At 39.2% G+C, this 15362-nt stretch overlaps 1 protein-coding gene across 3 annotated transcripts in view; it reads right to left on the bottom strand.

Moving 5' to 3' along the window:
* The window catches only part of EML4 (echinoderm microtubule associated protein like 4), a 148714-nt gene extending 133602 nt beyond the window's left edge, over positions 1-15112 (bottom strand). For 2 of the 3 annotated variants that reach the window (XM_018055168.1, XM_018055169.1), the window contains exon 1: positions 14816-15112. In XM_018055168.1, coding sequence (XP_017910657.1) covers positions 14816-14840 — 25 coding nt within the window. In that variant the 5' untranslated portion in view covers positions 14841-15112. The remainder of the gene's footprint in view (positions 1-14815) is intronic. The other variant, XM_018055167.1, reaches the window with a different exon arrangement.

Genomic DNA, 15362 nt, shown 5'->3' with positions numbered 1-15362 from the left:
AGAACACAGCATAGAACCCAAACTGCTTTAAGTACCAAAGTAGGTGTTAAAGTCCGGAAAGAAGGAGGGCCAGAAGGTAAAAGAGGTGACCTCACCCTGGCCACACAACCCACTGCTTGCCTCCACTCTCACTACCACCCACAGACAGCTGTCTGGAGAGCTCCACAGCATCCTGGGAATCCTCCTTAGGAACTGAATAGGGGTCCCAAATCCAGGTTGCCAAACAGTGATCTACAGTAACTAACCTAGAGGAAGCAAATGATTTTAGAGAAATATGATCAAATTTTTCCACAAGAAAAAAATATTACAATTCAAGGGAATATATATCCAAACATATAAAAGTACTATAGTAAACAATAAAACTTTAAATATGAAACAAAAAAATTAAGAGTCTTAGTATGGACATCTAAGAAGTACATATACTATTCAAAACTGTCACATGATCAGATACAGTGACTAAGATGCTCAATGATAGTAGACAAGCACAGTCAATATTTTACCTATATGTTTTTGCATTCCCCAAGATTACTTTTCTCTAAGCTTATCTCACAAAACCAAAGACCACACAAGCTCTATCACCATCTATTATATGAAAAAAAGGACACTATGTTTATAATAGATAATGCAGGAATCATATCCTGAGTGAATAATTAAATGAAAACTGTTTACTGTCTATCTCCCTTCACTACAGTATATGCTTTAGTAGGAATTTTTGTTTCTTTTCTTCACTGATATATTCCCAGTATGAAAACAATTCCTGGTACATGGCACTTGGTGAATAAATATTTGCTCAATTATTAGATTTTCATACTAGCAGCAATAGTTCATTTCAGTCACCAAAAGTCTAACAGATACTACTATAATCACCGCCCTCATATGTAGGGTTGTAATAACAAGTTCAGTTTTGCTCAATCTAGTTAAAAGTTACCCGAGGGTATTTTTTTTTTTAACTGACGTTAACAATCTTCTTTGCCATTTAGTTATTAGTTTATGGAAAGCATCTGACATGCTTCCTAATTCACAGCTGAAAAAATGCTAGTGCCTCTGCTCTGCTGCTTCCTTTCAAAAAGTTAGCCATGTGAAACCAAATTTCTTGAGAGGTAGTCCATACACTACTGCCTCAATGATTATTTCCTAAAGCAAGTATATCGAAGACCACAGACTTAATCACAGGACTCATACTCCAACAAAGCACAGAAAAAGCAAGTATCTCAGGAAAGCACCACTTACACAGATAACAGAGAGGACAGAAGTTACTGAATCACTGACTTAAGTTAGGACGGACGACACCAGGAGAGCGAAGCTGACAATGGTCTCTGCATAGGATGAAAATGGCAACCAAAGTGAGCTCTGCTGGTAGTTTATCATCTTCTCAAGTATATGGGAGCAGGAAGAAAAAAAAGTAAATGCCATTCCTTTAAGCCATTTTCACGAGCTGGGAAGGCTACTGTGACCTGCTTATACCCAAAACTAAGCAAGCATTTGAATAAAACAGAAAAGGCTGGAAGGCGGAAGTTTAAGGTAGCCTTCCTTGGTTTCCAAAGCTTCCCATATTTCACCATCACAATTCTTGTTACTCTGTATTTTAAAAGCCAACATCATAAGCTCCATAAGAACTATGTTTATAGCTGGAAGAGTGCTGAGCACATACCAAGCATTCAATAAATATTTCCTGAATAAATACTGCCTGAATCCCCCACAGAATTATAAGCTTCATGAGAGCAGGGATTTCGAGAGTCTCATTCACCAATTTCCCACTGCACTTAGCACAGAGTGTGACCCAAAGAAGCTAATCAAAAGCTATTTACTTAATGAATGTGTTTATGACCAGGAAACACACGCAAATAAGTGGCCTATATGAGACTCAAACCTATAACCTTAGCCCCATTACAGTATGCATTAATGAACTAAGATAAGGAGTTTCACAGTGTGTGTATAATCATTAAATTTCACTCAAGAATACTCAAAGATTTCAAGAAAAGAAGTCAAAAACGGGTTACTTTCCTGGCCATTCTCTTTATTCTAAACTTTGTTCCCCAATATGTTACATCTTATATGATCCACAATAATAGATCCTAAAAATCAAGAAAATATTGTTTGTGCCAAAAAAAAAAAAAAATCCTCACTATTTATAATTGGAGAGGATTAAAAAAATAAGATGAATGCCAAGAGGTACTCAAAGCAGTCAAAGAAAGTCAAAGGCTATGCCCCAACTAAACTGAAAACAGGATATCCTCCAAAGTTAAAAAAAAAAAAAATCTCCCACTCATCAACAGAAGTCAGTTATGGCACTTTTCTGGAACAAATGCCTCAAAGAAAAACACAAACAAATTTTGTCATTTTCTCTGACATGTCACTTAAAAATCACCATAAGAAGTTACATACAAGAGTGAAAAATGACTTAAGGAAAAAAAAAGTCAGGTATCAAAACTAAACAGTTAAAAAAAAAAAACTAAACAGTTTTGTTTTACAACAGCAAGTCATCTCAACTTTAGGAAGTCATCCATTCTGAAAAGTCAGAAAAGGTACATTCTCTGGAAAAAATTTTTTAAAAGGAAAAGAAGTACATTCTTATTACGGAATATGACAAATATTGATATAGCATAATTTGACTCTCAAGATACTAACAGCTCATTAACTCAGAGATTTATCCTAAAAGAAAAACAAAAGAAACAAAAGATAACCTTAAAAACGAGGATATAGGGAACATAAGTGGTCTATAATTTAAAACATGTACACATCAAGTGTATAAACTAAAAGCGCAGGTATTTTATTAAAGGCCTCATTCAGAAGGCTTCAGTGGTGGCTCAGTGGTAAAGAATCAGCCTGCCAATGCAGGAGACACGGGTTTGCTCTGAGATCCAGAGATCCCACAAGCCAAGGGGCAACTAAACTCGCAAGCCACAACTCTTAAGCCTGTGCTCCAGAGCCGGGAAGCCACAGCTGAAGCCCACATGCCCAGAGCCCACGCTGCACAACCAGAGAAGCCACAGCAGTGAGCAGCCCGCACGCTGCAGCTCGGGGAAAGCCCGTGCGGCAACAGAGACTCAGCACCGCTGAAAACTAAGAAATAAATAAAACTGTTAGGGGAAAAATAAAAGTGGACCCTTAGGGTGAGAAGATGCAGTTTATCATTTTATCCTGAGGAACATCTGACATTATTTAGTCACATATTACAAATATTAGTAATATTTATTAGGTATGATTCTGTCCCTGTAAGTGCTATACCATATAATTTCAAAAGGCACAGGTCGTGATTCCTGGGTTCTTTTTTGAGACCCGAAACAACCCTTATATAAGTCAAAACAGCTTTGTTATCTGGCTTCCTAGTCTACAGCAAATTTAAAATTGGAAATCAAAAAAAAGGATGGATTAGAAACAATAACCAATCTAGTAACAACAAGCCACCTCTAGAGCCTAGAGTACCATTTTCTACCAAAAGGAACCACAACTTCTCAGAATAACAGTTGACTGTAAAAATGGAGCAGGAAGTGTAAGTGTAAAGTCTGAGCATCTTATCAGAAAGCAATGAAGCTGACAAAGCACCAGGATCAGGACTCGAAGCAATGTGAAAATGCTCTGACAGGTCAAAACAGGAAAATCTAAGCACCAAAATTTCGAAGAGTAACGGCAGCAGATCAAAATACATCAAATAAATAAATCTGTAAGTGTCTATTAAAGGACAGACAAAACAAAGAAACAAGCTTAAAAAAAACAAAAGATACAATCTGTACTCATGTTAATTTAACTACAGGAAGAAAGGTCTAGTTTCTTTAGTAAACTAGGGGGAAAAAAGGGAAGGAAAATATACATTATAGATTAAAAGAGACATAGCAACCAAATGCAATGTATGATCCTGTTTAAACCCTGATTTAAACAAACCACTGAAAAATGACACTATTGTCAGGATTTTCCTGGTGTTAAGACTCTGAGCTTCCAACGCAGGGGGCATAGGTTGGATCCCTGGTTGGGGAACTAAGATCCCATATGCCTCACAGTGCAATTCCCATCCCCAGAAGAAATTACTGTCAAACTGTAGGTCTAATAATGAGAGAAGAATCATCTTTCAAGATATATAAACTCAAATATTACGGGTGAGACGCTTTAACATATAAAAACAGAGCAAAGGGTAACGCACACCAACACTAAATGGCAAGAGCAAGGAGGGCAGTTGTAACTATTCAGTGTCATTTGGTGTATGGAGGAAACAGCTGTACACAAACAGCTCTCAGAAGCACCACCGTATCACAGCACAGAATCACGTCGAAAGCTCATCACAACCATCAGTCATCTAGAATACGTTAAATTATGTTCTATATACACAGCTTAAGCAGATCAGATGTCCAAACAATGGAATATGATCCATTAAAGTTTATATTTATACTCTCTGAGAAGGAAAGATGATCACAATATTTAAAGGGGAAAAAAATGGTTGACTTTGCTGCTTAACTATATTCTCTTTCACCCCGAACACACACACCACATAACAGTATCTCGCTCTCAATAATTGCTGATTATTTAAATATAGAAACATAATAGTAACAAACGCCCTGTATGGCTTCCCACTTACAGCAAATTCCTTCAAACTAACCTATATGAATGGTCTAGTCCATGTGCTCAACGTAATTTTTAAGTGTAACATACGCTGCTAGATGGTTCCAAAATTACAAGAACCATGAAGAATGTGCATCGATATATAAGCAATAATGGATTATAACCCACTGGGAAAGAAATAAGACAGCTGATTCCATACAGATATATTAAGTAAACCAGCAACGTGAAGGTCTGATGAGGAACGGAATATTTACAAAATTTCAAAGCACCTCTTACAAAATACTAATTACAAAGTTTTTAGAAAAAGTAACTTGACAATGGAAAGGCCTGGCAGACCCCACCCTAATCAAAGGGTCAAAATGGACGTCATCGGTAATGGGACAAATCAAAACTGTGTGCCACCTGATAGGATGCAATGAGACAAACACAGCTCACCTCTGTGACTTCTGTGCCAAAGATACAGAACTTGAATCCAGTCAGGAGGAAACATCACACTTAAGGACATTCTACAAAACACACGGCCTATTATCTTGCAGAGCATCAAGTTTATGAAACCCAAGGAAAGACGAACTGCTCCAGATTCAAAGGGACTAAAGAGACATGACAACTATCGGTAAACACATTTGATTCTGAATTGGTTATTCACTAAAAAAGACATTATTAAAACAATTAGCAAAACATGAATGGGTTTGAGGGTGACACAGCAGCAACATATCAATATTCATTTCCTGATTCTCCTCACTGTAGTACGGTTATGTAGGAGAATGTCCTTGTTTATAGGAGACGTACACCTGAATGTTAGCAAGTGTCAGGGCATCATTTTAACGACTTAATTCTCAAATTACTACAAGCACAAAGATACCCCAGCATCTCCTGGGCAAGCTGCAGCAGTCCCCAACTTTCTGGGGGGACCAATTTTCTGGAAGACAATTTTTCCATGGACCTGGGGTGGGAGAGATGATTTGGGGATGATTTAAGCACATTTACATTCACTGTGCACTTTATTGCATTTTTTTTTTTTTACTTATTTGGCCATGCCAGGTCTCAGCTGTGGCATGCGGGATCTAGTTCCCACTGCATCTGGAGTACAGAGTGTTACCCACTGGACCGCCAGGGAAGTCCTTGCACTTTATTTCTTTCTAGTCTAATGTTGTCACTGATCTGACAGAAGGTACCAGTGAGCAGCCCAGAGTTTGGGGATCCCTGAGAGAAAGGCTGTGAACACAGCCTATAGGGGCCAGGTTTTACCTGAAACAAGCTAGGCATAAGGCAGGGCTGAGGCTTTTTACCTGACACACCACTCAGTGAGTATACAGATCATCTGGAACGCAAGCTGATGGCAAGATCATCCCATTTTTTCAAGAGAAACCAAAGATGCAGATTTTTATGTGAAATTTCCCAGTTTTTACACACTCAAAAAGGCCAAACAAAACATGTCTGCTGACTAAATTTGAACCGCAGCTGCCTCTGGCCCAGAGACATGCTTCTCAAACCGAGGCCTAGGGATAAAGGGAAACCACATGATATACATGGAACACATTCTTGGAGCCACAGTTTTATCCCAAGAGTTCGCCTGGAATTTTCTGGGAGAGGAGATATTTCTTTACTTTTAAAATTCTATATTATGGAGTTTAATGCAAAGTCGTATGATTTTAAAACTTTTCATTTAAAAATAATTTCAAACTTACAGAAAAGCTGTAAGAACAAGAACAGTACAAAACACCTGTACAGTTTTACTGTTAATTCATTTACTGTTAACATTTTATTCATCTGCATTACTGCACAGGAGCATCCTTCCACCCTCCCTCCTCCTAATACAAACACAAATACATATACACATAAATACAGCTGTGTATGTATATGTGTGTGTATATAACATATATACCTAATTTTTTCTGAACCATTTGAGAGTAGTTATGTATCATGGCCCTTTATTCCTAAAAAACAGTTCAGCGCGTATCTCCTAAAAATATAAATATTATTTTCTATAACCTTAGGTTACCAACTTTAGAAAGTTCAACATTGACGCCATACCTTTATGTTACCTACCACCTATAATCCAATTTTGCCAAGTGATCCAATAATATCCTTTACAGCATCTTCCCCTCTAATACAAGATCTATTCTAGGATCAGGTACCACGAAGAGATGTCATGTCTCTTCAGTATCCTTTAATCTGAAACACTTCCACAGCCTTTCTTTGTCTTTGTAACATTAACATTAAAGAGTACAGTCTCCCACCTACCCTTTTATAAAACAGGATGTTCCCCAACTGAAGTCCAATATGGCCTCATGATTACATCCAGGTTATGAATTCCTCACTGGAGAACTACCTAAGTGATGTGCTCTTTGCAGGGCATCATATTCAGAGGCACACAATGTCCACTGGTGCTATTTATTTTGATCATGCACTCAAGGTGCTGTCTGATTTCATCACTGTATAAAGGTACTATTTTTTCTCCTTCTAACTAATATGCAATGTATGGAGAGATATTTAAGACCATGCAAACATTCTGTGGAAAATTGTTAGAAAGATGGGAATACCAGACCACCTTACCTGCCTCTTGAGAAATCTGTATGTAGGTCAAGAAGCAACAGTTAGAACTGGACATGGAACAACAGACTGGTTCCAAATACAGAAAGGAGTACATCAAGGCTGTACACGTCACCCTGCTTATTTAACTTATATGCAGAGTACATCATGCAAAATGCTGGGCTGGATGAAGCACAAGCTGGAATCAAGATTGCCAGGAGAAACATCAATAACCTCAGATATGCAGATGACACCACCCTTATGGCAGAAAGTGAAGAACTAAAGAGCCTCTTGATGAAAGTGAGAGTGAAAAAGTAATCTTAAAACTCAACATTCAGACAACTAAGATCATCTGGTCCCATCACTTCATGGCAAATAAATGGGAAAACAATGGCAACAGTGAGAGACTTTATTTTGGTGGCTCCAAAATCACTGCAGATGGTGACTGCAGCCACGAAATTAAAAAACACTTGCTCCTTGGAAGAAAAACCATGACCAGCCTAGACAGCATATTAAAAAGCAGAGACTACTCTGTCAACAAAGGTCTGTCTAGTCAAAACTGGTTTTTCCAGTAGTCATGTATGGATGTGACAGTTGGACTATAAAGAAAGCTGAGGGCTGAAGAATTGATGCTTTTGAACTGTGGTGCTGGAGAAGACTCTTGAGTCCCTTGGACTGCAAGGAGATCAAACCAGTCCATCCTAAAGGAAATCAGTCCTGAATATTCATCAGAAGGGCTGATGCTGAAGCTGAAACTTCAATACTTTGGCTACATGATGCGAAGGACTGACTCATCGGGAAAGACTCTGATGCTGGGAAAGACTGAAGCTGGAAGGAGAAGGGGACGACAGAGGATGAGATGGCTGGATGGCATCACTGACTCTATGGACATGAGTTTGAGTAAGCTCTAGGAGTTGGTGATGGACAGGGAAGCCTGGCGTGCTGTAGTCCATGGGGTCACAAAGAGTCAGACGTCACTGAGTGAGTGAATTGAACTGAAACATTCTGCTCCTCATCAAAAATGTCCCATAGATTTAGCATGTATCAATGATTCCTGTCTCAACTAACCTTTATTAAAATGGTTGCAAAATAATCTCATGAATATTTAAGTAGATAACTTCTGGCTATACTCCTAGATCCCTAAGGTATACACACTTGGTGTCCTTGACCTAAGGAGCTCTACAGGGCAATGGTTTGAGTGCAAGACTAGAATAATCAGGTATAGCTTCCAGAAAGACAAGTGTACCTGAGCCATGCCTTAAAGACTGGATAGATTCTGAAAAGCTAATGAAGTGGAGAGACAGTCAAGACACAAACAAATCCATCAGGAAAGCTGAAAAAAAACCCAATATGGTGAATCCTTCTGCAAAGTAAGTATAATACCCTAGCTTATCAGTTTTATAAACCACATTTCTACATATGGAGTTTGCCTGAACTGATTCTAGAACTAAAGACATACTTCTGCTGCTACTGATGATAACTATGGTATAATCACTATATTTAGAGTCAAAAGTTGGACATGACTGAGTGACTGAATTGAAAAACTTTTCAGAAACAGCACAATTCATTATAACTCTTACTTCTGATTGTTCATCCACATTTTCATATATGTCAGCCGTAGCGCCTTGTCTTTCAAAGATAGGGAGTAACAGCCATTAAAAACATATCTTTCATCTGAATTGTGACCCCCCCATAAAATAAATTTTATTCTGCAATCTAAGGCAAACATATTTATATGAAATTGAGAGTTTCTTGAAGCAATATCACGCAAAGCACTAATATTTTACAATCTTTTTTTCCTTTCCGTCTCTTTCTCATTTTTTAAAAATATTCATCTTGACCCTCAATAAACTGACTTCTAAATCCTTAATAAGTGATTCACAAAAACTCCACTTGAAAAACACTACCCTAGAACCTGAGATACAGTTCTTTATTAAATTTTCAACAAAGTTGGGAGAAAGTTTTCATTTATTTCAGGTGAAATAAGAACCAAAAAAAACAAGAACATAAAGAGTTATTTAATTTTTTTAAGGATTCTACTCTGACATTGTGTATGGTAATTTTTTGGTCTTCAAGTTATCATTTTTTTAAGAAATGATGGTAAGAGCCAAGGTTGTATGTTGCCAGTTAAATACTGGTTCCCTAGTAATTTCCCCCCAATTTCACAGGATCATGAAATCACCCCTGCTCTGCTATGAGATTTCAAAAACACATGAGTGTCAGCCTTTCAGTAGGTTTATAATCTGGTTGTATAAGTAAGACTTACAGTAATTTTAGGACTTGTAATAATTACTTCTACCTTTTGAGAAGAAATATTCTGTGGTAAGTGCCCTAAAAATGTTCCTGTGTTAAAAGTTCAAGGGTTGGTACTATGAGTTGGGAATGAAAGAGAACAAAGAAGAGAGTTCAGAAAAGAAACAATATCTGAGTTGGGCCTTGAAGGGTACTTCAAGACAGAACAGACACAGGGATGAAAAACTGCCAATCAAATATGGGGGAAAAGAAATAGGTCATTTAGGCCAGATCATGTTAAGACAGTAGAAAGAGATAATGGAGGATCTTGACAGCAAGGCTAAGGTGCTTGAATTTAGTCATTGAGGCAATGAAGCAATCTGGAAAAGGTCCTCCCTCTCCCACCCCTTACAAAACAAATTATAGACAAATAGAGATTCTTGAGGCTAGGCAATAACGCAAACACAGAAACATAAGGCCTTCAACTGTGGTATCAGAAAAGGAAAGTATGGGATGTGAAAAGGTGACAAGAATTGATAAGTCTTAGAAGAGATTTTAATGTGGTAGGCAAAAATGGCCAAGAGTCAAACATTTTAAGGCTGGGTGATACTTACAGCGAAAAATTAAGAAGTTGATTTAGAGGAAGAACAGTTCATATCCAAGTACATTAGAATAGACATGCAAGTGGGTTATGAAGAGTCAGTAATAGGATAAGGAAAACACTGGGTCCCATCAAAAAAATCTGAGTTCAAGTGAAAAAAATGGTTAGAATCTGATGAGAAAACCAGAATGCAAAATTATATCTATAGTATAATTTTAACTGTGTATAAAAAGCACAGGAAAAGACTAAAAACGTGTACATCAACATGTTAACGTCAGCTGAATACAAATAAACTAGGAATAAAAGTTTTTTTTTCCTGTCATTTGTATTCTCATTGGATACAAACCTTACAAATCAGGCTCTGCACCCCCACACCAGAAAAAGGAAGGGAAAAGAAAAATCTGGATTTGAAGTCTTTTCAAAAAACTGCAAATTCCTTGAACTTTATTTTCTTCACCTAAAAATGGGGAAATAATTTCTTCTCTCTCAAGGTTAGTGTGTAGATTAAATGAAATGAAGTTTTGTAAACTATAAAGCAATATACAAAGGTAAGGCATTATACCAGTCTATGACAGCTACAGCTATAGGACAAGATATCACACACAGACGTAAAAATATACTACAGATTTGGGAAGTAGATTATCTCCTTAAACTTTAAAAAAGCTTTAGAATCCATCTATTTTTAAATCAAAATGTTACTGCAATATTTCTTATAAACAAACACTGAGGTTTTACATGCTATATATATATATATATATCCTATATATAATTAATACATTACTTGTCCTACATGCTATTGAAACTTAAATACAAAGCAAAAAAAACAGCTAGTAGTTATCATTCCCTAATATTTGGACTTCTAAATAAGTTATTTAGCGGTTTTAAAAAGCCACGCTCTATTGAGGATAATTTCAGTAATCTCCAAATGTCATCTCTTAGAAGTTATGTGCTTGATACACAGCATTGCCTTCTAAATGGTGCCTTCCCCTTCAACTCCCACTTCTGGTCCTTTACTTAGGATTAAACACCTCTAGATACCTATTGAAAACCAGATAGTAAGCTCCTGAAGGGCAAGAAGCATGTCATAAAATGGGTACATGTTAAGAAATACTCTAACTCATGTTATAGATGCTGTAGTAACCATTGAAGAGTTACTACTCATGTCATATTAAAATGTAAACCCGCCTCAAGCCCTTCAAGAAACAGCCATTAAAGAAATTAAAAGCTAAGGAAAAATTCCACAAGTAATGTTACTACATGAGAAACACTTTTATATGAATAAAGAATACTTGATTAATATTTAAAAATCTTACACTACACTGTTCCTTTAAGAAAGCAAGAGTATATATGAGATAAGAAATGATAAGTTCTAATATTATGTTAAAAATTGTTTTTTTCATGTATCTGATAAACTGAAGCATATTATTACTGCACTGAAGAATGTTACATTTCTCATACTAACCCTATAATTTAATTCATTACAATTTTTCTTTAAAAAGAAGTTTGGGAGTTTTGTTTTTAATCTTTGGAGCAGAAAAAGTTAAAACTGATGTGGTTAACAATATGCTTTCTTTAAGGCATAAACACTGACTAAACCTGAGGCTATTTCCAAGACAAGTTTTAAAATTAAAACCTTTATTATGAAAAAGAGATGCTGAAGAAACTAGGCATGAAACGCACCTAACCTATGCCTTATGAAAATCAGCACGAAAGCTCTGTCAACAGTTTGCCACTTCTGCACACAGACCTGAAATTTAAAATGTTTACTATATACATGTTTTGTACGGGTATGTGTGTATATTCACATATACTGATTTGGAGGCAGGACATTAAGACAATTAATTAGTGAGTATTTCCCCCTCACTAATTTAAAAAAAAATTGTTGCTAACGTGCTGCTTTTTTGTATTACAATAATTTGTGAACTAAAAGATACTATGCTTAAAGGAAAAAGTACAAACACCTGCCAGTCCAACTGCCGGAAATTCATCAGCTGCAGAGAATAAAAGCATCCTTTCCTTGTTTTAAATGTATCGACAAAACAAAAGAAATACAACAGGTATACAATTTCAATATGGCACATATAACACAGACTAGCATCTAATATTCCTCTCAATGATTTCAAAATCATTACACAGTTTTAATTGCCATTAGACATCTCAGAAAATGCACTTAAGTGTTTTCCTTATCTAAACACTCAACAATCAATGGTACAGTCTGAATTTTTGTTTTCACTTAACAAAATGATGCATCATAACATTCCCTTAAATAATCAGCTTTTCTAGAATCAGTTTACAAAGCACTCAGCTTTTCTGCTTATAAAAACGTAGTTTTCTCTATTTTCAAGAAGTCATACAGTATATAAAATGACACATACACTTCCTTGAGAATAAATACTTTAATACTCATGACCCCAGAAGAAGTTCACATGTTTTGAATTCTTGTTTGGTTAAAAAAAGTTTTGAAACGTCTACTAGAATACAAGAGCTTGCCTTTACATTCATGGCTCTCTTGAAGGTAAAATAAAGATCAGCGTAACTCCAAGTACTAGACTAACGAACTGAAGGGAATAGAAACAAGCGATTTGGCTAGAGTTGGGTAAAACTATGTTTAAAGACTACCAGTAAAATATACCAGCTTTACCCTTCGCCCACTCCCAATCCTTTAAGGTTTCAATTAAGATGGGGCCTAGTTTTACTCTTTCAAAGGGGGACAGAAAGAGAAAGCACAAATCTCCTGCTGAGAAGTATCTTCATCAGGAGCAGCTCCAAAAATACTGCCAGGAACCATTTCTTTCCCTCCCAGCTGACATAGGTTCCTCTCTTTAAATATAAGCATCTCTTCTGCTCCTGATCAACATCATACTTAAAGAAGGTAAAAGTCTCAAGGTGTCACCCAAGGGTGGTACGAAATGAATAAAAAAACTTAAATAAATACAACATTTAACATCACAGTCAGTTATAACATTCTTTACGAAAAGTGGGAGCCCCAACTAAAACTTCTCTTTCAGTCTCTCCTACCAGTTACCTTATGAACAGTGTAAGAAGGGATAGTTGTTTAAAAACGCATATCCACTTTCAAAATAAACTTAAGTGCACCCAATTAGTGAGAATGACTCCCACAAAACGCTTACAGAAGATGAAGTTTTGGCAAGCCTTCGAAGTCCACAAACCAACAGCCAGAAGTAAAAGCTGATTCTAATTTGAGCAGTGATCCCACCATTCCTACAGGCTGAGGAGCCAGCAGAGCAGATACCTCAGCCGCATCAGCCGCACAACATCCCCCGACACTCAGTTTCTTGCCCAAGTATATGTCACCTCTTTGTGAACATAAAGGACAAGTCTTTCAGTCCAATATGATTACGGAATAAATCCAGACACAGGCATATGGCTTAAAAAAAGGGGGGGGCGGGGCAGTGAAAAGCTGATACCTCTTTAAAAGGAGCCCAAGAATGAAACAACTTCACAATGAAAGGAATTATAAGACATCAAAGGTTAGATAATGGACAACAGGTGCCTTTGGGGAGGAAAGAGTAACACTCAGTGGCCTCCTATTTTAGGATTTCCACCCTCTAGTGTGTGTTTCCCAAAGAAAGTATGTGTTTTTCCCAAATAAAGTCGTAGCCAAAATTACGGTTTTTACTATTTAATACCCATAGTAGGTCCACTGTTCTTAAATATACTTTTTTATATTAAAAAAAAGTTGATCTCAACATGTATGAATAAACTATGGCCTATGGCCGGCCCATGCGTTGATCCATGAACACTAACCAACTAGGAATTTATTATCAAGAAACGAAAAGAAAAGCGTCAAATACTCAATATACCAATCCAGGAGCAGGTATCACATAACTGCCTTATCAGCCAAAGCAGAAACTGTTTCTCTCACCATCATAACAGTTGAGCTCAATCTTTACAGTAACCAAATTCCAAGAGCCTCAAAGAATAGTAATTCCAGACACAGATTATATGGCTCTGAGTACCAGCCACGAGTTCTGATTCTCTTAACCAGTTACAAAATTTACTACCTTTATTCGGGTGAAAGGGAACACTGCAACAATACTTCAGTCTACTTCCCTTTCTCCATTCCACAAAGACAACATATTCCAAAAATGGAGAATCCTTTCTTTCCCTGACAGAGGCCCCCTTTCCTATGGATTCATGGGGCAGGATTACTTCTCCCCAGCATGCTTGCAGAGTCAGCACGCAGACTTCTGCGTTCACTCCCCTCTTAAAGAGGGTCCCCCAACACAGAAGCACCTCTTCCTTTCCTGTATTAGGCAAATGATGCTTCAGCGCTACTGGATCTCTCCACCACTACGAAACGTTCAGCGAAGTGGAGGGAGTGAGGGGAAGTTGTCAGTTACCCCGAGAGATACTTAAAAGACGACTCCAAATTTAAAGTGAAGGCTTGAGGAGGAGAGAGGGAATGGGGGTCCCTTCCCTAAAAGGGAGCCTGTGCGTGGGTAAGGGATGTCCCCACCCTGAAAGAGAGCTCGGTATGTAAGACGGGGGAGGAGTGTTGTACCCAGAAGAGATTCAGGTTTGAGAAAGAGGTGTCCTAATCTTGAAGGTGGGGGGAGCCGTGAGTGTATGGCGCGGGGGCGCAACAGCTTTAGGGCGGCCTCTATGAAAGAAGAGGTTCCCACTTCGGGGAAGAAGCGCCCCGCACCGACGGGGACGCTGGGAGGAAAGGAGGGTCTTGCTGAGGAGGGCTGGCTTGGGGGAGGGGTTCCGAGTTCACCGGAGCCCGGAGAGGGGCGGCAGGCTCGAGGGAAACATGTGCAGTGGAACTGCTGCCATCCCGAGGGGCAGGGTGGAGAGCAGGCCCGGGCTGCGTGTGCAGGGAACAAGGTTCCCACCCTGCGCAGGAGAGGAAGGACTCCCAGCCGCACTCACCGAGGCTGCCGGCGAAACCGTCCATCTTGCGGGGAAAGCACCGCGCTCCGGGCTCAGCGGGGCGGGCACTTCATTCAGCGGACCGACTAGGGTGGTCGACGCTGAGCCTGACCCGCTCGCTCTCTCGGACGCGCGGCTCGGCTCCCGCCTCCGTAGTCCGTCGGCCCGTGCGCCCCAGGGCAGTCAGCCGCGGCCGCCGGGACCACTTCCCCGTCAGGTTGAGAGCCGCGCCGCTCCGCCGCCTGCCCTGCCTCCGTCCCAGACAGCAGCCGTGAGCGCCGCGCCGCGTCCCGCCCCCGCGCCCGCGCGCCCGCGCGCAGTGGTAGCCCCGCCCCCGCGCACGCTGTCACGCTTCCGACCCCGCCTCCCACGTGACGACCCGGAGGCGGGGTCTCGCGGACCCTTCCCTCTCACCTTGCCTTAGCCTCGGATTCCGCCCGCCTCGCGGGGGACGGGTGCCTGCGCTTGCGCGGTGGACTGCCTAAGGGCCCAGGATTTGGGACTTGAAACTGGTTCCGAGGAAGTAGGGTAAGGGGAGACCTCCAGC

This window comes from Capra hircus, chromosome 11 (genome assembly GCF_001704415.2).
Source record: "Capra hircus breed San Clemente chromosome 11, ASM170441v1, whole genome shotgun sequence".
Taxonomy (NCBI): Eukaryota; Metazoa; Chordata; class Mammalia; order Artiodactyla; family Bovidae; genus Capra; species Capra hircus.
The sequence above is the reverse complement of the archived record's forward strand: the minus strand, read 5'-3'. Positions and strand labels throughout refer to the sequence as shown.